General features: G+C 44.9%; 1 protein-coding gene across 6 annotated transcripts in view; it reads right to left on the minus strand.

Moving 5' to 3' along the window:
* The window catches only part of DPF3 (double PHD fingers 3), a 773,243-nt gene that overhangs the window by 40,334 nt on the left and 705,674 nt on the right, over positions 1-27,235 (minus strand). For all 6 annotated transcript variants that reach the window (XR_011283929.1, XR_011283928.1, XM_069638613.1 and 3 more), the window contains one exon: positions 7,618-7,746. Coding sequence is in view for 4 of the 6 variants with exons in the window: in XM_069638613.1 (XP_069494714.1) it covers positions 7,618-7,746 (129 nt within the window). In the remaining 2 variants the exon portion in view is untranslated. The remainder of the gene's footprint in view (positions 1-7,617; positions 7,747-27,235) is intronic.

The following is a 27,235-nucleotide window of genomic DNA, read 5'->3' on the forward strand; positions in this document are numbered from 1 at the left end:
AGTCTTGCATAAATTCATGTCACTACACATTGAGAAGAAGATTGCATTATTGTGAAGGGGTCTGTGATTTAATTAATTATGTCTTGGTGTACCTGTAACCACATTATCAAAAACAGAGTTTATTGGGGAGTTATAAAGAGGACACATATTAGGATTTATCACGTGTGGAGTCCAATCCACCAGACAAAATGTGTTTACTAAGATCTAGCAATTTATAGTGTTTATGCCTGTGAAGGGATTGCGCCGGATAGCCAGGTTCCACATAGGAAATCAGGTACTTCAAGATGGCCGGCAGATTTTTTCAACGGGAGCACTAGACAATTTGACTGTGAGCTCCGAACAGGCAGAATATAACGACTTCACACATTAGATAATATACAGTAGGAGGCAGAATCGAGCAAAGCTGAACACCCGACATCGGTTATAATTAAAAAGAGGTTGAATAGACGTAACCGCAGCTGTAAAGTTGTTACGCACGTACCAGCGGTCACGTGACTGAGTCTGAATCACATGACTAGGCCCGGAAGGGATTAGCTGCAGTCGATCTGGGACGGGAGGCTATTTTTTGCAGCCACGTCGCTGTTCCCGCATTGCGCTTGATACAGCATTGAAGAAGGTAAGTGTTTATGAGGTCGGAGAGCCGAGATTTTCGGATATTAGAAGTAGATATTGTAACGCGCACATTGAAGGAAAGGAAAATACTCAGACACAATATTTGTAATTTATTGCAGAACGGAGGGGAGAAGTTATGACTGGGACATTAGGACTTGGAGAGTCGACTCCTGTTTACGACGTCTCACTAATGAAGTAGGTCTTTGATTACGAAATACATAGTGTTTATCATATTTTTGGCCTGTGAATAACAGAGTTTAAGTGGCATAGATTACTGAAAGAGATACTGCATAACTCTTCCAGCCTCCACAAAGGGTGATGATCCAGAACAATCCAGAAAAAGTGAAAGTAGGAAATTGAGACTAAGACACCAGACAGGTTGGTGAATTTATATAGAGCATGTGTAATGTTGACATTAATTAGACAGAATGTCGCATTGATGGGATTTTTCTTGTTTTTTGACAGACCGCAAATATTTGTAGCAGTTGCACCTGAAGAAGAGGCATCCGGCCCCGAAACGCATAGTGTGGCATCTAGTGCAAGCAGCGTACTAAGAAAAGTGAGGTTTTGCTGGTGTCGTTCAGCCTGCACTTTGACACAGAACTGTGATTTATTTCATAATCTATACAAAGTATGATTGTGGGAAGTATGCATGTTTTGGTCATTAAAAAACTCTTCTGTGAAGTGTACAAAGTAGAGTATTAAAAACCCCAGTGGGGCATTGAAGCAAAATATATTTATATATATTTTTTTAATGTCAAACTTGGAGAGGTTTGTGAATTCTCATGTTAAGTGATGTATTAAGCATCTTGAACTGATTAGTTTTGTCATTCTGAATAAAAGATGTATTTTTCGATACAAAAGGAACAGGACATTGTAGTACCTCGATAGGAGTGACCGGGTCGTTCTTCAGGGACGCTGATTAATTGGGTTGACATGTACATTACAACAATGAAGGCGCTGAGTTCCTAAGAGTCAAACTGTGCCTACATCCACCAACAAGAACGCTCAGATCAAGCATGGACATCCGCCTGGAACCGAAGTCCTACAACAAAAGAAAACTTGGAGGATCCTCCTTCTCTCCCCAAGCCCCGAAAACCTGGAACGACCTTCCAAACTACATACGTAACACAAGAAACCACCTATTATTCAGGAAATTACTCAAAACCTGGCTCTTCACGTCATAACTAGAAAGACTGGTCACAGGGGCACCGACATACCAAAAAACATCAACGAACATAGAGCGACCACGATATGCACCGATCAATCAATGGGAAAAGCAGAGGTAAATATCCCACGGCATACTAAAGGACCAAATGGGAGACAGTTGCAATACGATCAAAGGCAGTAAACATAGCAAACTAAGACAGAAACACTATAACGAATCATCAAGAGGACCAGGACCCAACTATGACCTTCCCCAACAGCCCTTAGAACAAACATAGAGAGGGAAAGGAAGCACTGCATCACGGGCCCAATTCTATGGGTGAGAAACAGAATGTTCCGTTACTACACACGGTCCACCAATACAAAGCAGGAAGCAGAATGCCCCTCCACACAAACTACAACTAAACAACAGTCTCAAGGATGTTCACCCCACGGAAATATAAGAATCAGTCACGATACGAACGTCTAATACACACGCTCACCAAGACGGATCCACTAGGACAACACTTCAACATGACCACAACCCTGAACCACTTAAAGCCTTAACTGACCAGGGTCACACTAGATCACCTAAGAATAGATATCACCCACCCAGTACCACACCTGAAGATTAGGTTCAGACGCACCCACCGATCCAAACTATACTCAATAGGATACAGTTGGATCAGCGCAACACTACCAAATTGAGTCGGCAACCAAGAACCAGCAACATCCGAACCCACAGGTATACAACTAACGGAATCATAAGTACCTGAACCTGGACACAGACCCCACTAACCCAACCCTCAATCTTCTGCATACTTAAAACCCACACAAAACCACACAACCATCTCTCTCCCAGCAATCCGCACGCACTTTACCACACCGCATCAACACATAAACTTCACCCACAGCACTCGAGGCCTTCATCCGATCCGATACCAGCACCAAAGCCCAGCACTCGGTGTATACTGAGCTGAAGCTGCCAACAGCACACCACATCTCCCACTCTCCTTCTCCCCTCCTCCCGACTAACCCTACCCCACCCTTCCTGTTTACGGATCCGCCAGAGCGCCTGGGGACCAATTCCGTTGGTGACGGTGCGCTATACAAGTACCGATAACATAACATAACATGTAGCAAGGGATAGGCCGCAGCACCTGAAAAGTTGATTTACATATTTGAATGTTCTTTTGAAATTAGCTCAGAACTGTGTTGTGCACCCTGACGCCTAGATAGTTTGTATATAAAATAATGAGGATTTTGCATCTGTTCACTCCTGTTTAGTTTGGTTATGTAACCAGCAGGCAACTGCAATTCCACAATCTACAAGCCACGGTACTGGTCGATTCCTTCCATATGTACCTGTAGGTGGCATAAAGGATTGGCAAGTGTCCTAAAAAACAATCCAATGAGCAGGGCTAACAACTTGCCTTTGTCCAATAATAGGTCCAGGCCCCCCTAAGATTGGTGGGCTATAACTCTTTCAGATGTGTTCCTATCAATCCCAATCTGGCATCAAACTGGACGCCAACCTTCCTCATACTCTTGAAATTAAAATTAAAAAATATGCTCATATTTTGGACAACAACGTTACGTTGGGCATAGGTCTATATTTGGACAGCGTTGTACCATACACTAGGAAGCATTTCTCAACAATAGGGACAGTAGCATCTATTTAAGAAAAACAGAAATGTATCCCTATGAAAAGGGAGACTTCAGTACTGTTAGTGGTAGAAGTGTTGCCAAGGAATGTTTGACCTGAGAGCTTGATCAATAGCCCCTAACGGCGTCCTAAAACACTTTCAAAACTTTGCATTTCTCCAGAAAAGCTAGAACAAGGCAAATAAGAATAGCAGAGAGAGTCTATTGCAAATACAACCAAATATTTGGATGAATTTTGGTTAAAGATTGTCAAAAGATTGTGAAGTTCAAGCTGACAGGTAGGGTCAACAAATAACTGCACACATTGTTATTGAAGGCAATGCAACGTCCGAAGACCTGCCAAATCATGCCATTATAACGGGCCCCTTTACATCTTCTAAGAAATTAACTGCATTGTCCGCTTAAGATGTTGACCGCGATCACCTTCGCTCTAGGTTTGCATTTAGAGTTCATAGGCTCTTTGGTTTAAGTTAATCCACAACCTATTAGAAAGCATAATTCTGCAAATCTTCACAATTCTCAGCTATTCAACATTTCTGCAATGTGTTCAAGTTTGCATTAAAATAACTGAAAACACTCATCTAGATTGGAGCGTGGCTCAGGCAAAGACATTGAACCCAGTCATCTACTCAAAGTCTGTTGAAGAACACAGGCATAGATAGTCTTCCATAGAGGAGTCTCGTTTCTTAGGCATAACATCCTTATTTTTTAAACAAAACACGCGAAAATGACCCAATGAAAACAGAGGTGACCTTCCTGTGGAAACATTGAACTAAAAGATGCAGGGCTGATTAACGTGTTGATAAATTCCCAAATCATGCATCATACATCCATCCTGAAAGGATTTAAGATTGACATGTTTAAATCGGCCATTAACAATCTCAACTTCTCCATGGCAATTGGGATTTGTTGTTTTGACTTGCCACCAGTGATTTAATTCTCCATCAGTAAGATCGCAAGGCCCAAATAGAACAAACGTCAGCCTCCTGGTACTCTAAAGGACCCTTCTTTCAATTTTACCCAGTGTAGGAAAAAGGAATCAGAGGCCATCATACAAAGATACAACTTTGGTTTGTATTCTACTTCTTTCAAAAAATGTTCAGATGGATTGCATTTAAAAAGAAAACCGTGTACACTTTAATGCAAGTGGATTTTGTGAATGAAGGCTGTTGTGCATCAGGCCAGTATCTACTCGGAGTTAGGGTCTCAAGCAGATGAATTAAAGACATGATGTTAAAGGCTCTTCATTTTTATTTTTGTGATGAAGGTAGAACCTCTGATCCATTTAAGTGAAGAACAGAACTGAAATTATTTCTTATCACAGGAATTGCCAATTGTTCCTTGGAGGTTTAAAGCCCCAGAAAAACAACTCGTCCCATGGGAAAAAAAAATAAGTCTCCCTGGTGGTTGTCACCATGTTGGAGACATGGTTAAATTCCTGTGTGACAATTTGTCTTAGGGTGAGGGGGTTATTAGCCGAACTCTCGAGGGATGGATTATTTAAAAGTGTGTAACTGGAGAACTCTTTGCCCATCGCCCAAGGGAAGCAAGGCTATTGATAGATTTTGAAAAAACTCAGTTGTCCCAATCCAAGGCATGTGCTCTTTTTAGATATGGTTTAGCCAATATGAGTCAAATGCCAAATCAAGTGAGGATGTTTTAAAGATCTGCAAATTGAAAGTTACGTTTTCCATCAATGCCTCCCATGATACATGCACTCTGCCATGGATCAGACAAACTATTACTATGAATAGAATTTGATGGGGGACTGCCCATTGCACAAACAGAAATAGTGCACCCTAATCGATTTGAAATAAAATACCCTACAGTTATTCTTAGCCTGAAGAGACAGTGTGTAATAACCAGTTGATAGCAGTTGAAGATGGCCCACAGACCAGCAGAAAGGTTATTTTAGCCCCAGGGTAGTGGAGTAAAACATTTGGGGTGAGCAAAAGGAAAATATGCACACTTAAAGCTTTTTTTAAAAAAAAAAGATGAAAGATGTTATTTTCTAGGTTTTGGGCCATCTCATTGTGTCACTGACACCTATTGCGTCGATAACAGAACCATAACACAAAGTTATACATTGTGTATGTGTTACTATTACAGACTAAGCTATAATCTATTTTGGAAACAGAACCACTTTCAAATAACACAACTCAAGGTTTTTACAAGATAACCCCGGAAATATGAGCTGCTATTAATCGGTATGACGCGATATTTACAAATTCTATCACTGCATCCATTGGAGAAGTCTAAAATAAATCAATTTCTTTGGTTACATAAATAATACAAAAAGGGTAACATGTTAGCCTATACAACTCTATCTGATAAATACAATGACATTTACAAACCACTCGATTTTAGGTTTTGTGGTTTAGAATGGGTGTGTGTGTGTGTGTGTGTGTGTGTGTATATATATATATATATATATTTATAGGTATATGAATCGGCTTGGATAAATATATATATGTAAACATATGCATTCTGTAAACATTTTGCTTACAATGCTCTCCCTTTCAAAAACATTAAAATGCAAAAAGGGTGAATTCCTTGAGGAGTCCACAAGTTTGGGCAATTCTTAATTTAATCTTGTGAGCTGAAGTTTAATACACTTTTTTTTTAGGATAAAGGAAACCTATACAATTCAGCAAACGGATAAAGGGGGTTTCATGCTTAACTTCAAAATTAAAATACTTTTGTTTTATAATAAATATGTTTTATTATGTTTTAATAACAAAACAAAAGGCAGGGGAGTCTTAAAAAAAATCCAAGTTGCAAACAATCAGCAAAAAGACTAGTGAAATTATGGAACCAATCAAATAAAAACACACAAAAAAATAAAGGAATGCTGAATGTCACATCCGATGCTTTATAAACCTAAATTGTATATATCCATGTTGTGTACTTTTTTGTATTATGTATTGTAATTTCAATGGAATTTGAACAACAGAAAAAGATAAAGGAACCGGGCTAAATGAAAACCACTGCTGCCAGCATCAAGGAATCAGATTATGGAAAGCTGAATAAACCAGCTAGGTATTCCACTTATAGGGAATATTCTAACTTTGGGCATGCAAGGGAGTGCATACCCCTATACATCTAAAGATTTCCTTGTGCTAACGTACGTAAGATTTACATGTGCTTTAGGCTGAACCAGATTCCCACACTTAAGAGGATTAAGCACTGGAAGTTTCCTCCTAACTTGCCGGCCAGTAATTCCTCTCTTTACCACTGTATATTCTGTGGGGATAAAGACTCTCTCGAGGCCTTGAGACATATAACCCTCATCTGCCCCAACTTTGATGCTTATGCGTTTGAACGCCCTTAAGGACAAATTTGATAAAAACATGGAGGTTTCTGCAAACTTATTTTGGAACAGGTGTATGTAAGGCACGAGTGTTTCTTTGACTTTGGCCCTCAGTGAGTTCCTTATGTTGATTACAATTGAATTGGAAAAAAAGAATCCTAGCTCCTAATGAATTTCAATTTAATCGGTTTGTAGGACTACTACTTGAAGTTGTTTTATCTTAGGTTTTAAACGTTTGTATGAGATGACTTTTGATAACTATTGAAGCTGTTTTATTTTATGTTTTTTATGTTTGTATGAGATGATTTTTCTCTTCTTTTTATACTGATTCATGTTGTGTAAGGTTTTTTGTAAACTGTGGACACAATAAAACAAAGAAGAAAAACCCTGAATAAACCAGAAAGCAAGAGGTTGGGAAGGGGAGCATATCAACAACTAAGGGAAAGGGAAAAGAACATTGATCGAATTATTATCTGATTGTGTAGAACAAGATTTCTCTTGAATGGAAAGAAAGCAACCCAGTTTGTTATCACCATTGTGGTTTTTATATCAGGCAATTTGGATTTGGGATTCTTGCGAGGTTATATATCCTTATGAAAAAGAACATCTTTATAAAAAAAAATGTTTCCTAATGACAAAACAGTATGTTTCTAATGATCTGCATCACTCCGCCACATGTATTTTTCAATCACTTCTGGCATTGCCTTGAGAGTCAATGAAGAAGGCAAGAAACCAAGAGACTGTCCCACAGCATAGCATCAATTGAATCTTTGTACAGTGACCCACAAATAACACACCAAATGCCTGAATGAGAGCAGTGACCTTGAGAAAGGGCCCCAGAGGGAGACAAGAGTGCAGGGTAGTCAGTTGCAGGCATGACCTACCAGAGCGCCCGCAGTCGGAGCAGGAGACCAGTTCTTCGGGCTGCCCACTCTTCCGGTTATTGCTGGAGTCTCCGAGGCAGAAGTCACAGTAGTCATTGGGAAGAATAGCACCATCAGCTCCTTTTTTTGCTAAAAAGAGATTGAAAGAACATCAAAAGAAGTTACTCTAAGATTCCTATTGTTTCTTTATGATATAGCGCGTCGCGTGTTGACGTTCATATATTGCAAAGTTAAGGAACATACCTTTGAGACATTCTACAATTGAAAAATAGACTATTATACCAATTGATAATTAGGCTTAAAATGGATTTGAATTATGGGAATAAGGCAAAAAGGTGGGCTAACTGTGGTAGAATAATAGTTTAGGAGACAATGTTGGTACCATTGCAGATATTTGCAGAAGCCCACAGGCTGTAAAAACAAGGCCCTGCTATTTGGGCACCAGAAGCCTTCCCTCATGAGGTCTGAAGTGAACCACGTTTACATCCAGTGTCTCCCAGATGTGGGGAGCGGCCACGGCCAAGGAATGCACAGCAGTTTGGCCTGCAACAACCATGCAGCATTGGCAGGGGGAAATGCCCTAGAGCAATCAGCAGAGCAGCCTCATAGGTGCACCGTTCTTACTGGTTTACAGGCCCCATGCGATGACTGCCGTGACGTATTCAGTTACTGCAGGTGTTGCACTTCACCCAGAAAGCTAACGGGGACCTCAAAGTAAACCTCTTTGCAGACTTTGCAATCATGAATTGGAAACCATGAACCATTAACTTCTAACTGGTTGAGATATTCACTGAAAGATTACACATTTTATCTAAATGGTTTGATCAACTGGGAGGGGCTCTGAAGGTGGGGGCAGGACGGATGAAGCAATGTGTGCAAATGTAATTTTACCCTTCCAGAGATTTTGGAAAATTGTAATGAAGAAACATAGGAATGCTTAACTAACCTGTGACCATTGTGAGAAACCAGAAGGTATCTCACCCGCTAGGCCCCGGGGTGTCTCTCAGGTGGCCATGGCACAGGCCTTGCCTTTGGATCCAGACTCTGGGGGTGGACCAGTGAAGGAGGATCACTTGGGTGAGTGGTCGTCGGGGAGTGGGACACTCAATGGCGAAGTGCGGTCTCCCCCTCCATGTAACACCTTTACCCCATCCTTCCCGATAGAATATTTAAAAACTCGGCCCCCCCAGCCCTCTGCTTTCCCTCCACAAACACTTTCACACAGACAGCCCGTTCTGGGAGAAAACAGACTCACACCCAAGCATTGTACCAGACATGTCCCACTACTATGGTCAGGCAAAGACAGGCAATTACTGGTAATCACTCACACCTGACTTCCATTAACCTTCCACTCGAGGATAAAAGGTGGAGCACGAGAGCAAACTCTGAGGGAGGCAAAGCACACGAAGGAACAGTACTTTTCTGATGACAGCTGAACAAGGGAAGAAAGCTGGCATATCAAGAAGGGTACGCAAGGAGGGAAATACCCTTGACATTTTCGTCGAGAAACCGCTACTTTCCACAATCCTTCAAACCCAAAAGCATAAGGCCCGGAAACTAAACGGAAGAATCCTATATTGTGTGTCGGAGATGCCCGGGGCCCTCCTACACGGGTGGCCGAGTCGGAGAGGATCAGTCGCCGCTGTGGTACCATCTTTGGCCCCAAGATTAAAGTAGCTCTTAAAAGATAAACATAGCAGGTGAGTTGGGGAGACCAGTCTGTGTTGAAGTTAAGGCTACAAGTGGTAACATTGTGTAAAGAGTACAAGAATGAAGATTGAAACGCGTAAGATGAAAGACGCGAGGAAACCTTAATTGCTGATGGATGTTTGAACATTTACCGGAGAGAGACGCAATATAAGTGACAGAGTGGTCCGGCGCCACGTGGGTGCTCAATCGAAGGTCTCTGTAAAGGTATCCAGCCAAGAAGTGGCAGCAATGAAAGTAAGGACAATGTGTGAAGTGAATGGAAGTGGTCCTGCGACAGTTTAAGCAAAACCCATTGCACATCCGAAAGTCTTCGATTTTGATATCAAGTGCAAAAACGTAGAAAGTGAGATGACATGGTCCTAGCCCGAACGAGGGAGACCAAAAGTGAATATTGAGCAAAGAGATCCCAGCCTGAATGAGGGAGATCCATGGTCCGAGCAAGGGAGACCAGTTGTGAACATTGTGGTAAAAAGGGGTCCACGCCTGAAGGAGGGAGACCAATGATGAATACTGGAAGTCAGATCTTGTACATGTGAAAATCCTGATAACAAAGGGACTTTGGTGCTTGTCTGTTATGATAGCCGTCTGCAGTAAGAGACTGTTATTGGAAAGGAGGTTTTAGCAGAAGGCCTTGATACCTATGCTGTGAACTGTATCCTCGTGGCCGAGAAGCCAGAGTGTGTACGAAGCTCGAACGTGCCGCTTTACCCTGTGATGAAAACGTGGGGAAGGGAAGCCAACTGATCAACCGCCCTGGCATATTATTTCTTGAACACTTTTCTTTGCATACATTGTCCCACACCATTTTGTATTTAGAAGTAAGGATTGGCAATAGGTTTATTAGTATAGGCCCTTTGATTTTGGCAGACTCGACTAGGACTGCGTTAATATTTGATGGTCATAGCTTGCTCTCATCCTTAGATTTAGGTTTAAATAGGTGTTCAACCAACCCATTGAAGTTCAATAAACACCCTGTGATCACTTGTGTCTGTCTTCACTGTTTGATACCATGCCTTCCTTACACTATGTATATTATTTATAGTGTTATTAATTATACAAATTCTAACTATACTGTTTATTTTTTTTGTATTTAAAATAAAAAACTCATAATATTAACCATTTTACTCAATTCACAATATGCAAATGTATACATATTCACTGTGGGGTGCTCTTGCTAAAGAACACCAACAGTTTAATTTTTAGACAGTTCAATTAGATTCAAGAAAGAACACTAGCCAACTGTAATACAGTAAAGTAAGAAAAACAGTATCAAGACCAGAGGAAACCCCTCTAGCCATCACCTCTTGTTCTGCTAGTGTCACCCTGAGTGGGACTGGTAAGCTCAGACATGGATCTCGATCCTGCAGGTCCTAGAGACCCAAGCTACACCTCACTTATAACTTCCAACAAGCCCAAAACATATCTGGGGCTGCTTGTGGTCCCTTACGCTAGGGATGTAACTAAGCAGTTTGGGCTGGGTGGGACCGAGCCTGATTTGCATGTGGTCTTTCCCCTTATGTAATGGCTTGGCAGGCTGAAAAACGATGGACTGTAGGGTTGTCCAGAGCAGGGCGAGAGGTTACGATTATTTCTAAACCTTCAAGCTATCACCTCTTGTTTCACTTGGTGACTCACCACCATCCCAAATACCCTCCACTCCTAATTCTACGCTTCGTGAATCGCTATGTTTAGTTGCAATGTTTCCCTTTTTATAGTGCTTTTGATCATAACAAAATCTCTGCTTTCCCCAATATATACACCCACAAATCGTGACAAACCACTAAAACCTCCAGCTCACATTGAAGGCATATACTTTGAAAAGGTTAGCAGGCACTAAATAACAGGGGCAACGCAGCGGTTCACAGTGGTTTCCGGCACTAAATACAGGATAAAGGCAGCTATAGCTACTATTAGCAACCATCTATTCATGCCCACACGCATCACACGTTTTGCGGTGAGGAAAAAGAAAAGCTCCATGTTGTTTGTCTTGGGACTTACAATAAGGCATTTTCCTAAGAAGCGCAGCCAGGCTACAGTGTGCCTTAAACATGAAATGCACAGAAAGCACACTTCAAAGAGCAGCAGCTTCTGCCATGACCCCAACCTCTGGATCATGATTCCGAGGCGTGTAAAAAGAACACCTACTCATATATCCTAGCAAACAAGGTGCCTTAAACAAAACCGTTTTTAGAATGTTTCGATTCCATTAGCAAAGCAGTTCACCAGATATTTTTCTGGTTAACAAGAAAAGCACTTCCTGACACTAGCAGAGATGGCTGCTATGGGTAAAACAGAGGATCTAAATCATGTGGGATAGAGTGGTAAACGGGTTTAAATTCTTAGATACCAGCTTTCTGTTCGGCACACTACAGCAACTTGACGCAAACATCAGCAAAGCCAAAATCCTCCCAATTCACTTTACACGGTTTGTTGCTTCGTTTCCGCCACTCCAGCAGCAGATGGTAGTGTAGGGTTTTATTTGGTCCCGGGAAAGCGTGCTGCTCACAAGAAGCCTTTTGATGCAGCATTTGTGGTTTTTAGTCATTACAACAAGAGTGTTGCAATGACAGAACAAGGTCAGTAACCTGACATGCACACAGGCTATTTGAGACCCAAGGCTGCAGGGGCTATGGAAAGGGCAGATTTACATTGTGACCCTGTCGCTCGAGTATGCACACAGGCTATTTGAGACCCAAGGCTGCAGCGGCTATAGAAAGGGCAGATATACATTGTGACCCTGTTGCTCGAGTATGCACACAGGCTATTTGAGACCCAAGGCTGCAGAGGCTATGGAAAGGGCAGATATACATTGTGACCCTGTCGCTCGAGTATGCACACAGGATATTTGAGACCTACGGCTGCAGGGGCTATGGAAAGGGCAGATTTAGTTTGTGCCCCTGTCGCTCGAGAATGCACACAAGCTATTTGAGACCCAAGGCTGCAGGGGCTATGGAAAGGGAAGATTTTGATTATCAGAACACACAATGCCTGAAGAAAAGCGAAAACAGGGAGCATGCACATGGGGAAGAGGTTGAACCATTAGGCATGCATCAATTACCTAACTCGAAATTAAGGGGGAAACTGACCCCTCAACCAAACGCTCTCATTGAAACAAGTAGTACCCATGTCAAACTTTAAAAAGGCAAAAACGAACGAGAGAACTGGTGCTGTCAGGGATAGGAGAGAACCAGAGGTGACCAAGCCAAATAGAGCACACCTCGGGGAGCTGAGGAACTAGCCCCTACATAGGAAGAGCTGAGAGTAAGAGATGGCCAACCCAAACAGACCACATCTTGGGGGGAGCTCAGGAACTAGGCAACACATTACAATAGCTTATATTAAGGAGGTGGCCAAGCCAAATAGACCACAAATCGGGGGAGCTCAGGAACTAGCCACATATAGCAAGAGCTGAGATTAGGAGGTGACCAAGCCAAATAAACCCACACCCCAGGGGAGCTCAGGAACTAGGCCGCACATTACAATAGCTGAGATTAAGGAGGTGGCCAAGCCAAATAGACCACACCTCGGCGGAGCTCAGAAACTAGGCCACACATTAGAAGAGCTGAGATTAAGGAGGTGGCCACGCCAAATAGACCACACCGCGGGGGAGCTCAGAAACTAGGCTACACATTAGAATAGCTGGGATTAAGGAGGTGGCCACGCCAAATAGACCACACCGCGGGGGAGCTCAGAAACTAGGCTACACATTAGAAGAGCTGAGATTAAGGAGGTGGCCACGCCAAATAGACCACACCGCGGGGGAGCTCAGAAACTAGGCCACACATTAGAAGAGCTGAGATTAAGGAGGTGGCCAAGCCAAATAGATCACACCGCGCGGGAGCTCAGAAACTAGGCTACACATTAGAATAGCTGGGATTAAGGAGGTGGCCAAGCCAAATAGACCACAAATTGGGGGGAGCTCAGGAAATAGGCCACATAGTAGAAGAGCTGAGATTAGGAGGTGACCAAGCCATATAGACCACACCTTGGGGGGAGCACAGGAAATAGGCCACATAGTAGAAGAGCTGAGAACTGCGAGGTGGCCAAGCCAAATAGTCCCCCCTGTCAGAAAGGTCAACATGGCAGAAGATGACTAAAGGACCTGTTGGGAACCTTCACACAAAGACTGTCAGGAGCCAGGGCACAATAAAGAACAAGAGAGAATAATCTGCTTGCAGGGGCGGTACTATATCATATAATGGTATAATGGGGTATCCTGCAAAGCACCCTGAGCTTAAGAGAAACCCTGGCCCCAGTGAACAGGACCAGTTCTTGTAATGGGCCCAAGACCAGGAGGGCTGGCCTTGGCTAGGGGGCTAGAATTACTGTGCTCTGAAAAAGATTACGCCTGGAGTGGAGACATTCTACCCAGAGACTTCTAGGGCAAGAGGGGGAAATGCTAAAAGTGATTAATTCTGTAAAATACTACATAGAGCCCCTGGGCCTAGGAGTGATGGGGAGTGAATGGCACAAAGTCTTGCTCCCAGTATGATGGTATCACAATGCTAGAAAGCCAAACGGTTGTACATCATTGGAACCATCATCCAGTGCCAAGAAAAGAAGCGTGCTGGGAGCTCAATACCACCCTGTGGCCAATGAAGAACCTGGGTGTGGACACCATAGAAGTGTGTGAATTATAGTGACTGGACTTTCGGACAAAGGACTAGAAATGTAAATGTTTATTGGGGAAACAGTTGTTCCTTTTTTTTGCAACACAAAAAAGGGAAGTTTGTGGACAAAATTGAAACATGGGCACAATACGTCTTTTCTAAGCACAGTTTACAGATGCCCTCCCTTCCCGGACTCCTCTTCCTCCACCTTTCCAGGTCGTCTTCCTCCTACTCAGCCCTTCCTCTCCCCTACTTCTACGGTCCCTGCAGCCTTGGGTGTCAAGAAGACAGGCTAGGGTGTGCAAGGAATCCGAGGGCGTCCTCACTTCTTTCCTCAAAATATCCTTGCAATGGAGGATGATCTGGGAGGATGAGACTGGGCGACTGGGGATGAGGCACCCTTAGGTGAGACATGGTATCCCCCATTTCCCTTTCATCAGGAACCAAACATCCCCCAGGCTTTTATGGGATATTTTCAGTCCCTTCCCTATTGTATTAGAAAACCATCCCCCAATGTATACCACTGTGGTACTGCGACGAGGACGAGACCGTGTAGGAACTCACATTCAGACTTTACTGACTCAGACATACAAAAACACCACTCTGGTACTGGGATGAGGAAGAGGGATGCAGAGTACCAAGAACGTTGTGAAAATGTGAATGGCCTGCACCCCAAGTCAGAGGGGCGGTATAAATGGCCCGGTCAGGTGAAGCTAATGAGCTTGTCGGGCTTGGGCTGTGGAGTGCTTGCAGACTGAGAGGCCGGAGGTGAAGGCAGGGAGATGCGTGTCCGAAACACTGACTTGCTGCAGAGTCACTGCAGCAGTAGCAGTGTGTGGCTGGCGTTGTCAGAAGGTCTCCGGTGGCAAGGTCAGGCTGCAGACCTCCTGGAGTCAAGAGGACTCCCTCTCCGATGTCGCAAGTTGTCAGAGACCCAGGAAGAGGGGCTTGCTGAGCCGGGAGCAGCAGCAACCATGAAGAACCGAGCAGAGAAGGACATAGGAAGACAGCGTACCCGGTGAGTCAAGTGAGGATGAGTGACTCTGGGACGCAGCGATGTGAGCCGCTTGGTGTGGGCGCTCGCGATTGTGAGTGAGCAACATCGGGGAAATGTGATTGCCGGTTCCAAAATGGAAAGCACAGAAGTTTGATGCGGTTTGTGAATACCGAACTGTAGTAAAATTGGAAAGGCAGTCGAAGGGCCAAGAAAGAAGGAAACTTGACACTGAATGAGAAGACTGAGCAGGGTGCAAATTCCCAAAAGGATAGTGAACTGGGAATTTGCAGTAACGTTGTTTTGGATATGAATGAACTGCAATTTTGAATAACGAACCAAAGATAAGTAATAATGCATGAATGCCACAAAAGTGGAAAGCAGAGAAAACGTTCCCGGATACCAAGGCATTGTTAATCTTAGAAACTTAAGAAAGCAAGCATTTGTAATGAATATAAATCACTGTAAATTGTACAAATCGAGGAAAGACAAGCATTGGCAAGAGCCAGAAGGAAAAGAGGAACTGGACAATTTGAAAGTTGAAACTGTGGCAACCCTGTGAAAAATTGTGACAACCCAACAAGTGAACGGTGGCAAAACAAGTGTTGAAAAGACTTGGAATAATACAGGTTCAATACCACTGTTGAGCCGAAGCAATGGTTGAGTGAATGTGGATAAGAAGCAAATCAGGTGTGTCGGTTGCGTGACCCGTAATGGGTGGACCGTGTGGTCTGACAACTGCACCTAGAAAGCGTACACCACACTAAAGAGAAACCCCTAGAATCATCTATAGGTTTATGGTTGAAATAAAAGAGAAGCTGGTGAACATAAACAGTTGAACTTTAGGATACGATGAAAGAGCCAAAAACTTGAAAGCTGGGAAGTAATTGTGTTCTTGTGAAACCAGTGAGACTTCAAAGCGTGGGGAAGGGAACCCCTCGTGATTAAGAGTGAACTGCGTGGAATCCTGGAGAAGGGAGAATCCCTTTGCAACCAAGAGCTGGAAGAAGCTCTGAACTCTTGTTTGAACCGTGGGTGTAATTTTAGGGGGTCAGGGGTGTTTGTCCCCCCCCAACTTTCACGGCACACCAGTTTATCCCCATTCATTTGGCTGGGGCACCTTTTCTTCAGAAGTCATGTCCCCACCAACATTTTCTGCAAAGTTACTCCACTGGTTTGAACACTTTCATTTGACGCTGACATCCCACACAGTTGGAAAAAATGGATGCGAGGGCAAGTATAGGTTTTGGACACAGACGGATATTTACTTAGGATTTCCTGACACAGACCATCATTAGTTTTAGTTAGGAAGGGAAATCCCACCGTAGCATAGGGCGAGATAGGCCTTATGCCAACCCTTTTGTGATTTTAAATAAAGGTTTGTGACCAAAACGATCCTCAGTTTTCTGTCTACTTCCTGATGCCTTCACAGGTGCCACTGAGAATAGTGTATGGGATGACAAGGCCAAAAGGAAAGCACTTTCATTTGCCTATAAAGACGAGAGGCTCTCTATGAAAGACTCTGTTCCAACGACCAATTGTCAAGATGAAAGGCTGATCACTGGTTCTTAGTACTGCATCTAGAGGGACTTCAAAGTCAAGGAATCGTGACTTTGTAAAGTATATTTATGGGATACATTACTCACCGTAATCATATTTATGGTGCTTGTATCGGGTTAGATTCACATGCTCTGCATAGTCCGACATCTAGTGGAAGTTGCAGAGTATTACAAGATTTGTTTTCTAAACTCAAAAACGGACATCGACAGGGCGTGTTAGTAATACTATTCCTAGTGCTACGTGTACTGTACCCATGGTCCTTCACACGTTGAGGTCCGTCAGATTGTTTTTTTCTGACATGAGTTTGCATGAAGTGTGGCGTGAGTTAAAGCAGAAACCCAGAAAACATCCATGCGCCTTCTACTCCAGCAGGGGAGGAAGGGTGGGCGCATGTGAATCTAAGCAGATACAAGCACCAGAAATACGATTACGTTGAGTAATGTATCCCTTCTGAAGCTTGTGGATCTGCTTAGATCACAAGATGTGCATAGATTAGCAAGCAGTGTCTGGAGAAAGAGGTGTGAAGTGAGAAGGTACAGAAGCAAAAACATGTTTTAGGACCGCTTGTCCCACCTGTGAATCTGCTTTAGAGTGTGTGTCAATGCAATAGTGTTGTGTGAACGCATGGGTGGAACTCCATGTAGCAGCTTTGCAAATGGCGTCTAGAGGGACGTTTACGATGAAAGCTAAGGTAGCGCCTGTACCTCGGGTAGAGTCAGCCCTGGGAGTGAAAGGTAAGACTTTCTTGGATAGGGAATAACAGAGCTGTATGCACGTGACTATCCATCTGCAGATGGGGTTCTTTGATATGTGGTCGCCTTCCCTTCCAGGTATGATATGATATGGCATTTATAAGTCGCCTATACGCAAGTGTTTCAAGGTGCGACGAGGTAAAGGAGGGGGAACAGAGGGACGACAGACAACGATCCTACTAGGCCAGGTGTCATTCAGATCGCGCAAGTGCATGGGAAGGGCGAAGGGTAAAAGTGCAAGGGGAGGGGAAAGTGCAGTACATGGGATAATAGAATAAATAAGATAAATAAAAAATACGGCCAGCTGGTGGCAAGTGCAAGGTAAATGCGGACATAAGTGCTGGTAGGGGACTGTAAGGATACAGAAAAACAGTCCCCAGGTGTGGGGGTTGCCAGGGAGGGAGTGCAGGCGTGAAACTGGCGGGAACTGGGCCCGAGATCAGAAGGGTGGCCAGGTAACCAGTGCAGTTTCAGTTACAGCCAGGAATTCAGCAGGGGAGAGGGGGGGAGAAAGCAGAAGCAAAGAGGAAGGTTTTAAAGGTGCTTCCGAAACCGGAGATGGTTCTCCTCAAGTTTCAGGGAGGCAGGGAGGCTGTTCCAGAGGGAGGCCCCAGCCAAGGAAAGAGATCTAACACCAACTCGTTGCTTGGAGAAGTGACTGACCCTGAGGGAGTTGGAGGCGGATGAACGAAGAGCTCAAGAAGGAAGATATTTAGAAAAAGAGAGTTGAAGGTATTGAGACCCCAGGCCCCAGAAGGCCTTGTGGACAATGCAGAGGGTATTGAACTTAATTGTTGCAGCCACTGGGAGCCAGTACAGAGATTTCAGTCCTGGAGAGATACGATCCCTGGGCTTGAGGCCGAGGACAGGTCGCGCAGTCCTGTTCTGGCTAAGTTGCAGAGGGCGGAGAGTAGAAGCAGGCAGATTTAGAATGAGGCTGTTGCAATAGTCCAGCCTAGAGAGAACCAATGCTCTGGAGACAGTGAGCTTCTCGGGAAGGAGAGGAAACGAAGAATACCTTTGAGGAGGTGCAGCTGGTAGTGTGACTTCTTAGAGATGTCAGATGTGAGGAGAGAAGGAGAGTGTGGAGTCGAAGATGACCCCAAGGTTTTTAGCCTCAGAGGTGGGAGCAGGAAGAGGGCCAAGAGAGGCCGGCTAGAGAGTGGCAGGAAAGGAGGGTGCAGGAGTGCCGATGAGGAGAATCTTAGCCTTACTGGCATTAAGGCAGAGATCATTGTGGCACACCACTCCTGAATAGCAGACAGACAGTCAGAGATGAGTGAAGGAGAAGAGAGCATGAAAATGAGCTGAGTGTCATCTGCATAGCACTGGAATTTGGGGCAGAGAGTGGTAATGCAGTGGGCAAGAAGTGCCAGGTATTGGTTGAACGGCCATGGAGAGAGGTTAGATCCCTGGGGAACACCACACGTAGAGATAGAGATAGAGGAGAGGAAGGACCCAAGTTGGACCTCGGAGGGTTGATCAGAGAGGAAAGAAGCCAGCCACGCCAGGGCCTGACCGGTGATACCCAGGTTATCACGGACATGGTTGAGCAGGATGGTTGGTTGACTGTGTCAAAGGCAGAAGAGAGATCAAGCAAGATGAGGACACAGGGGGTGTTGGAATCAAGGCTGGAGAGCATGTCTTCACGGATGTTCCGGAGAGCAGTTGCCGTGCTTCTGGCAGCTCTGAAGCCAGACTGATGATCATGAAGACAACCAACAGATTCAGTGTGGAGACTGATCTGGGAGATGGCCAGCTTTTCCAGGAGTTTGCCCAGGAAAGGAGTGAGGGAGATTGGGCGATAGTTAGCCGGGTAGGACGGGTCTGCAGAGGGTCTCTTAAGAAGAGGGTGCACAAGGGAGTGCTTCAGGGGGGGATGGGAAGACTCCAGTGGCGAAGGAGTGGTTGCAGAAGTCGGCCAGAGCAGGAGCCAGGGAGTCGATGTGGTCCTTGATCGCTTTGGAGGAGCAGGGATGAACCTGGTTTGACGAGACTTTCATAGATCGGACTTGTCTAGAAACCTCTAGAGTTGGTCTGTTTTCCTTAGAGGTTTAGTTTGGTTCAAATGGTACAAGAACGCCCACCGTACATCAAGTGTATGGAGGCTTCTTTCTGCTGAATTAGATGGATTTTGAAAGAAAAGAAGGTAGGAAGTTCTACGGATTGATTTACATGGAACTTTGAAATGAACTTAGGTGAGAACCTAGGATGCTTTCTGAGGACAATTTTGTCCTTGTGTATAATGAAAAAAGGGTCTTGTACGGACAAAGCCTGTAGCTCACTGACTCGTCTTATTGAGGTGAGAGCTACTAGGAATGCAGTTTTGTAAGTCAGATGTTTTAGGCTGGCCTGGTGCATAGGCTCAAAGGGGGGGACCCATGAGCTTGGAGAGAACAACATTGAGATCCCAACCCAGGAGAGGGTTGGAAATTGGGGGGTATAGCCTCTTTACCCCTTCCATGAATGTCTTAATGCCAGGAACTTTCCACGAGGACACCTTGTACTGTGAAGTGGTGTAAGCTGACAGGGCCGCCAGATGCACTTTGATGGAATTAAATACTAGGCCAGGGTCTAGTAGGTAAAGCATGTAATGTGAATGTTAGCTGGAGAACATTCTGCTGGGTTTAGTGTTTGAGACGTGCACCATATCAAAAATCTCTTCCACTTATTTAAATAGCAAGTGTCTGGTGTTGGGTTTTCGTGCCTCTTTTAGGATATCCATACACCTTCATGGGAGATTTAAGTGGCCAAACTCTGACTTCAGGAGCCAAGCTGCCAAGTTCATAGACTGAGGGCACGGATGGAGGGATGCTCCCTTGTGTTGTACAAGCATGTGGCACGGGAGCTTAATTGGGTCGCACATCGCCAGTGTGATCAGGTGTGGAAACCAAGGTTGTCTCGCCCACATAGGAGCAACCAGGATTAGAGTTACTTCTTCCTGGTGCATCCTGTGCACTATTTTGCTTAGGAGAGGTTTTGGGGGTGGTGTGGGGGGGGGGAGCGTAAGCAAATCTCCCTGACCAGTTCATCCACAGGGCGTTCCCCTTGAACCCTGGTTGGGGAAACCTGGATGAGAAGTCTGGGCATTGTGCGTTTAGGCTTGTAGCGAACAAGTCTAATTGGGGGTGACCCCACTGTGAGAATATTCTGTCTAGGCTATCTCTGTCGAATTGCCACTCGTGTTCTTCTGGTAGAGGGTATCTGTTTAGAGTATCCGTCAGAAAATTGAATTCCCCTGGAACATGTTGAGATGCTAGGAACATTTTCCGCTTGAGTGCCCACTTCCATATTTTTTGGGATAGCTTGGACAGACTTTCAGAGTGTGTGTGCCTCCTTGCTTGTTCAGGGAGAACATTGCAGTGGTGCTGTCTGTGAGGACTTGCACTGTTTGACTTGTGAGATGTTGTTGAAAAGGCTTGAAGGGCCTTCAGGACTGCTAATAGTTCCAGGAAGTTGATCTGTTTTTGTGTTGTGGCCCGTATCCACTGGCCATGGGCTGTGTGGTGGAGGAAGTAAGCCCCTCAACCAGCGAGCGAGGCGCCTGTAAGTCAGGATCACTTCTTGTGCTGGTGGAACGTGAAAGGGTTTCCCTTTTAGTAGGTTGGCCCTGGACCACCAGCAAAGAGCCAGCACCAAGGTTAGCGAAACAACCACTAGATCGTCCCACTGACCGCTTGCCCAAGACCATTGTTTTGCTAACCATTCCTGCATTGGACGCATGCGCAGGCACGTGTGTCGAACCAAGTGACTGCATGAGGCCATCATCCCGAGCTAGCGCATTGCTTTGCGTACCATTATCTAGCAACCAACCTTCTAGTGAGGTACTTGCAACAGCATGCTTTGTACTCTCTCTGTTGAGGGGAAAGCCAGTTCCTCCTTTGTCTTTAGGATAGCCCCTAGAAATAGTTTTGTTTGCCTGAGGTCTGGACTAGATTTCTTTTCGTTGATGGAGAAGCCCAGATTGAAAAGAAGTTTTATTGCCTTTTGCGTATTTTTTTTGCAAATTTGAGGAGATTCCCTGGTGATTAGCCAGTCATCCAGATAAGGGTATACTGGGATAGACCTTCTGCGCAGGTGTGCTGCCACTACTGCAAGCACCATTGTGAATACACTTGGTGCTGAGGCGATGCCGAAGGCGAGTACCTTGAACTGGTGGTACACTCTGTTAGGGAGAATTCTCAAAATGTTCTAATTCCTCTCTACCTTAGAGAACCCCAACTCTTTTGCTGAACTTTGGGACTCTGTACTTTTTAATTCTGTTTGTTTTCTGTATTTATTTTTTGATTATGGAGTTTTAGATAACTCCATAGGCATCATCTTTTCATGTGTGTTACACAGCACCCTCAGTGCAGTGAAACAGGGATGTCTTTTTAGACTTCCAAAACGTTTAAATACCTTCTCTGGGATAAACTACTGTTTCCCAGAGAATGTAACGTTAAATTGGCTTTATTAGTCTTTTTAAATTCCTAGACCCAGCACACACTATCTTGCCATAGAGTTCTGGAGGGTTTACCTAGTATCCCCTATGTCTAGAAACTCATGTAGAAGTCAAATGCTACCCTTTTCTATCGAAATGGCTGGTGGCAGTGGTTTTACAACGAACTACCATGATTTTTCCCGACAGTGAACACCGGTAGATAAAAATCGCGGGAGCCATGTTTTTCAACATGGCGCTTAAGCCACTTTGTTTAAACAAGTTCCGGTCTTCTTTTTTCGCCATTTCTTTTTGGAAAGGTCCTTCTAGTGTTTGTCTCTGCACGCCAAACTAGGTTTGGTCCCTTTGTTTCTATGCCTTTGGTGGGCTTCAGGACTGAAGACCGCCTCTGGCGCCTGAGTGTCTGGGGTGGGCAGGAAGTGAGGGAGGTGCCCGAAACTCCCTATGCTTAGTCTCCTAGGAGAACCAAATGCACTCTGGCGTGATTGGCTGGCTTACTGTCCGGCAAGGACAGCCAACCTACTGGGTGAGTGGCAGCTAGGCTGGAATTAATGGGAACAAACTGTTTAAAAGGCGAGTCTCCTGGACTGGAAACCAGAGTCGACCACTGGAACGAAAGAACCAAAGACGAGCTGGAAGAGGACGACTGCTGCAAATCATAGACTGTTGGTTTGCCCGGTGAAGCCCTGCTGCAGGTCCGAATTGCCAAGTTCAACTTGACAGAGAAGCCCCTTCAAGGACGACTTCTTCCTTTGAGTTGGTGGGACCAATCAACTCGTAAGCCACCTGTATACCATTCTCGGAGCTGGTTAGGATTAACCAGGGGGAAGGACACTTGCTTGTGTGCTTGAATTACAGCTACTGGAACTGAAGTGACTCCATTTTGTCAGCGTTTTCCGACAATCCTGTTCAGTGCAGGAGTCACCTGACATCCTCCCTCTTGTCCCCACGACTAAGGCTCAGGAACGATGAGACTTGCAGGAACTGCCAGGAACCAAAGTCTTCAGCTGTATCTTTTTGCTTCATATTAAGGTACTGTGTCAAACCGATTGACAGAACGCCTCTCTCGCGGTGAAAGTTTGTGGTACTTTCCCAACTTGCAGGCCTAATCAGCTTGTGACCCAACATATGATTCTTTTTCGTACAAACTACTTCTGAGAACTTTGGCAAAGACTTTACCGTTTACTTCAAGAACTGTTCTTTCCTATCCAAGACACTAGTCCATTGATTTTGGCCTAGGCCTATTGAACTGAATCGAGTCCTCTAATGAACTAAAACTATTTGCACTGCCTAAGAAAGTATTTGTGATCTGTTCTGCTAACTTGTGCCTTTTTGCTCCCATTGAAAGTCACTGAAATGCCATTTTGCTCCTATTTCAGGGGAGCCTAATTTGTTCAGAAACCTATTGGTTTAGTATTGAAGTGTGTTTGTTTATAATATTAAGTTACCTCCTTCTAGTGAATGTTTTCTAAATGATTGTATAATAAATTAATACGCGTTTTACCAAGAAACCTTGAGTGTAAGTGTCTACTTGAACCACTGTGATTGTAAGACCTCTGTGTAACCTCTTGTACTGCTCACATTCCCTCTTGAGATAAGCCTGGCTGCTCAGCTCGCTACCACAAAATTGTGTAGTACAGACATACCAAAGTTTGGTTTTGCTTACACCTGTGGTCCTAATTGTATGTGGTGGTCCCAGAGGGTACTGCATGCAATTCTGCCTAACACACTCCCGCTATCTGGAAACGCAGATATTTTCTGTGCACAGAGAGCATAGAAATATGAAAGTATGCATCTTTCATACCCAATGTTGCCATGTAGCCCCCATTTTAGGAGTGGGATTACCTCTTGGAGCGTGGTCATGCAAAACTTTTGGGGTTTGACAGATTTGTTCACAGGGCGCAGATCTAATACTGGGCACATGGAAAGGTCTTTCATTGGCACAAGGAAGTACATTGAATAAATACCCTTGTTTACCTAGTTTGCTGGGACGATCTCTATGGCGCCCTTCTCCAGCAGCGCCTTTACTTCTTCCAAAAGAACGCGTCTTTCTTCTGTTGACATTTTCCTGTTCTTTGGCGGGCGGTAGGGTGGTCTTAGTAACAATTTGGTACAATACCGATAGCACCCATTTGTCCGACGTTATCCCCTCCCATGCGTGGGTAAAGTGTGAAATTCTGCCTCCTACTGGAGTGGCATTGGAGGGGACCTGAAGCGGTGCGTCATTGTTTGGGAGGGGTGGACCCTCTTCTAGGTTAGGGTCTGGCCCTTCCTCTGCCCCTTTTATTTCCTCTTTGAAAATTGGAAGAGGAGCCTTGGTCTTGTGACTGGCCCCAAGACAAGGACTGTCCGCCTTGAGTGAAGCCTGAGGAACGTTGAGCACCCTGACCCCGAAACCTTCTAGAGTTTGAGGAGCCCCGTTGAACATAGGGCTTGTTTGACAACTGGCCAAGGGATTTGAGAGTGTCATATTCCCCCTTAGCACTCTTAAGGGTGTTTTTGATGGCCTTCCCGAAAAACACATTAGGCTCCCCCGGCATGTTGAAGAGGGTTGCCCGAGTTTCTAACTTAAACCCGGATTGTCAAGCATGGCGCTTGAGGAGTGTACCCTCTGCTATGATACCAGGGGACTGACTGCCCTCTTTCTGATGGTAGTGGCCACTAAGGAATCTGGTTTAAGATGGCCCCTAATGTACAGGGGGGTCAGTGGGCACCGGTTTGAATAGTTTTTCTATTCTGGGGTTGACCGCCCTTGTGAGACTAGGCGCCAATGGGGATGACTGGATGCGTCTTTGTACAGACTGCAGGAGTGGAAATAAACTGGGTGGCGGACCTTTTGTCCCCCAGAATGTCTTTCACAAAGTCTTTGTCGACATGTGCTTCCTGAGTGTCGATATTAAAGTGTTAACAGCCATTAGTAGCAGTTAATTGTACTGTAGTTAGTTGTCAACCAGCAAATCTGCTACTGGTAGGTCCTGGTAGTCTGGCGACTGGATTACGAAAATGTCGTCATAAAATTGGTCCTGGTCTTGACTATAAATGTCCCCTTGAGACCCTGGGTCGTGTGACCCTGAGGGGTCGTCGTAGTACAAGTCCTGAGAGGGGTTTTGGTAGGTCGAGGCCAGAGTGCCTTAAGCAGAGGTGCTAGGCTGTGGCTCAAGACAAGACTTTTTGGCAGAGGGCTGCTGTGCCGAGGCCCCTGGCTGTGAGGCATCTTTAAGGGTGCACAGTTGGTCTAGGTGTCTGTCCATAAACTCCACAAAACTTAACATCCTCAATATTTTATTGAACTGTTCAGGTGTATGGTCACATAAGGTGGGAAGCCTGACATGATAGGCGTGGCCTGGGAGGGTTTTGATCTTCATGGTGCACGGCCCCTGAGAGTCTACAGGGGATGAAAATGCTGCATGTGTGCTTTTTGGGGCCAAGAACGTCGAAATTCTGGATTTCTTCTGTGACCTCGCTTTAAGCAGGGAAGCACTGACGTGTTTCTTAATTAACTCCTGCATTTTCAGCGTTTTCTTGGGGGATGCTGAAACGCCTTTCACCGCCTGTTCTTCGGCGCATGAAAGGAGGGCCTTTTTGCGTGTGGTGTCCGAATCGACCTTCTGTTTCGGTTCAGAGGCCTGTCATGAGGAAAAAGCGTGCGAGATGGCCCAGAGGACAGTGAAAACCCAGAGGCTTTCTCCTTGGACACTGCATTGGCTTCGACGCTCCCTTCGAAAGTTGGCCGTGGGATATGCTCTTAGTGTCTTTGTGCCTGGTGTGTGCTCTGGTCACCGGGTGTCTTCTCCATCACAGTGCCGCCGGCCTGCTTCTTGGAGTCGGGGGCCTGCACATGGGGTGCCGACGAACCCCACTCGCATTCCGTGTCACTCATGACTCCGATACTACCTTCGCTGGAGTCTTTCATCACGTCAATGTAGACCTCGGCCTGCATGGCGTGAGTGGCCCCGCGTTTGGTGCGCCGATCCTTTAAAGTTTTCGGTCGAAAAAGTTGACAGGATTTACAAACTTTGTCGGGGTGATCCCTCTGGAGACAATATTTGCACACTCCGTGCGTGTCCTTCCACAGGAACATTCGGTGGCAAGTTGGGCAAAATTTAAAGAGAGTTTTGTCCATTATCTTTTACAAGGGCAGACTGGCGAGGAAAAGGGAAAGGGGATGATGACAGAATATGCATTCTTTAACGAGCTCAGTATGAAGAACCTCCCCCCTCTCTCTCTACTGTAACCCGAAGGGGCACGTGTAGGTTGCATCTGGTTGTCGATCAGTCAGTCGTCGACAATGAAGTTGTTTGTCGAAAGCAGTCGAGCAGTCTGTTAGCCGTGAGGCAGAACAAACAATAAAGAAAAGAAAGAGTCTACAAGAAAACTTTCAAACTAATTAAAGGCATCAGCCTGGAAGAGAACTCTGCATTTGCGACCTTCTTCAATGGCGGAAAAAAACAATCCGAGGAACCTCGACGCGTGAAGGACCATGGGTACAGTACAGTACACGTCACACTAGGGATAGTATTACCAACATGTCCCGTCTACGTCCATTCTAGTTTCGAAAACAAATCTTGTAATACTCCACTACTTCCAGTAGATGTCGGACTATGCAGAGCATGTGCTCTAAGCAGATCCACAAGCTCCTGAAAAAGATATAATCACTGAACAAATTTTGTTAAAGTGACGTTATGGTTACAAGTAAAAATGAAAAACCTTAGAAATTCGCCAGTTATGGTAAGCTTAGCAGCCATAACTCGCGCGATTACTGCACTGCGAAGACTAACACCCAGGACATAAAAGATGACATCACAAATGTCATAAAGCATCAAGTGACCGTACTCTGAAATGCGCAATGGTCAAGATAATCCAGTGAAAAGGCGAAGTTAAAAGGGGATTGCTTTAAGAGAAAGATCTCTTTGAACTTAGTTGCTTGTGTTCTGGAACTGCCAAGACCAAGAGACACTGGAGCAAATACCATAAGGGAGAGATCAAGTGAACGTTGTAGTGGTCCTGCATAGGTCTATGGAAAAAGCCTTGCACATTTTTAAGTCTTCGACATCAATGGAAGGTCCGAGCCCGACCGAGGAAGACCTGGAATATGAAATAAGATAGGGGAAGGGAACCCCTAACGAGTGTGAATAAAGCTTGGGGAAAGGTATCCCTGCAAGTGCAGTGATTGTGAGGTCCGAGCCCGACTGAGGGAGACCTATGTGACATTGAATCAGGTACTTTTTGTGTTGAAAGTTAAGAGCCTGACAGGAGACCTATGTAAACTTTTGTTGAACTGTGAAAGAACTTTTTGAAAAGTGGAATAAGTGACTTTAACGTGGAAGGCCAAGCGGGCCTCTACCCACATTTGGAGCTGCCTTTTTTTGATAAGCTGAGCCAGAGTGTGTCATCCTGTTACATGGGCGGCCTTACTCTGTGCTGTCCAACGTGGGGAGGAGAGCTGACTTTATGTTAGAACACTGACTTTCTTTGCATCCACATTCACCTTTACACACATTTTGTATAAAATAAGCTTGCTTTATGTACAACCGTGTAATCACTTCGTAAGTGG

Source organism: Ambystoma mexicanum, chromosome 14, assembly GCF_040938575.1.
Source record: "Ambystoma mexicanum isolate Mex_15411 chromosome 14, UKY_AmexF1_1, whole genome shotgun sequence".
NCBI classification, from domain to species: Eukaryota; Metazoa; Chordata; class Amphibia; order Caudata; family Ambystomatidae; genus Ambystoma; species Ambystoma mexicanum.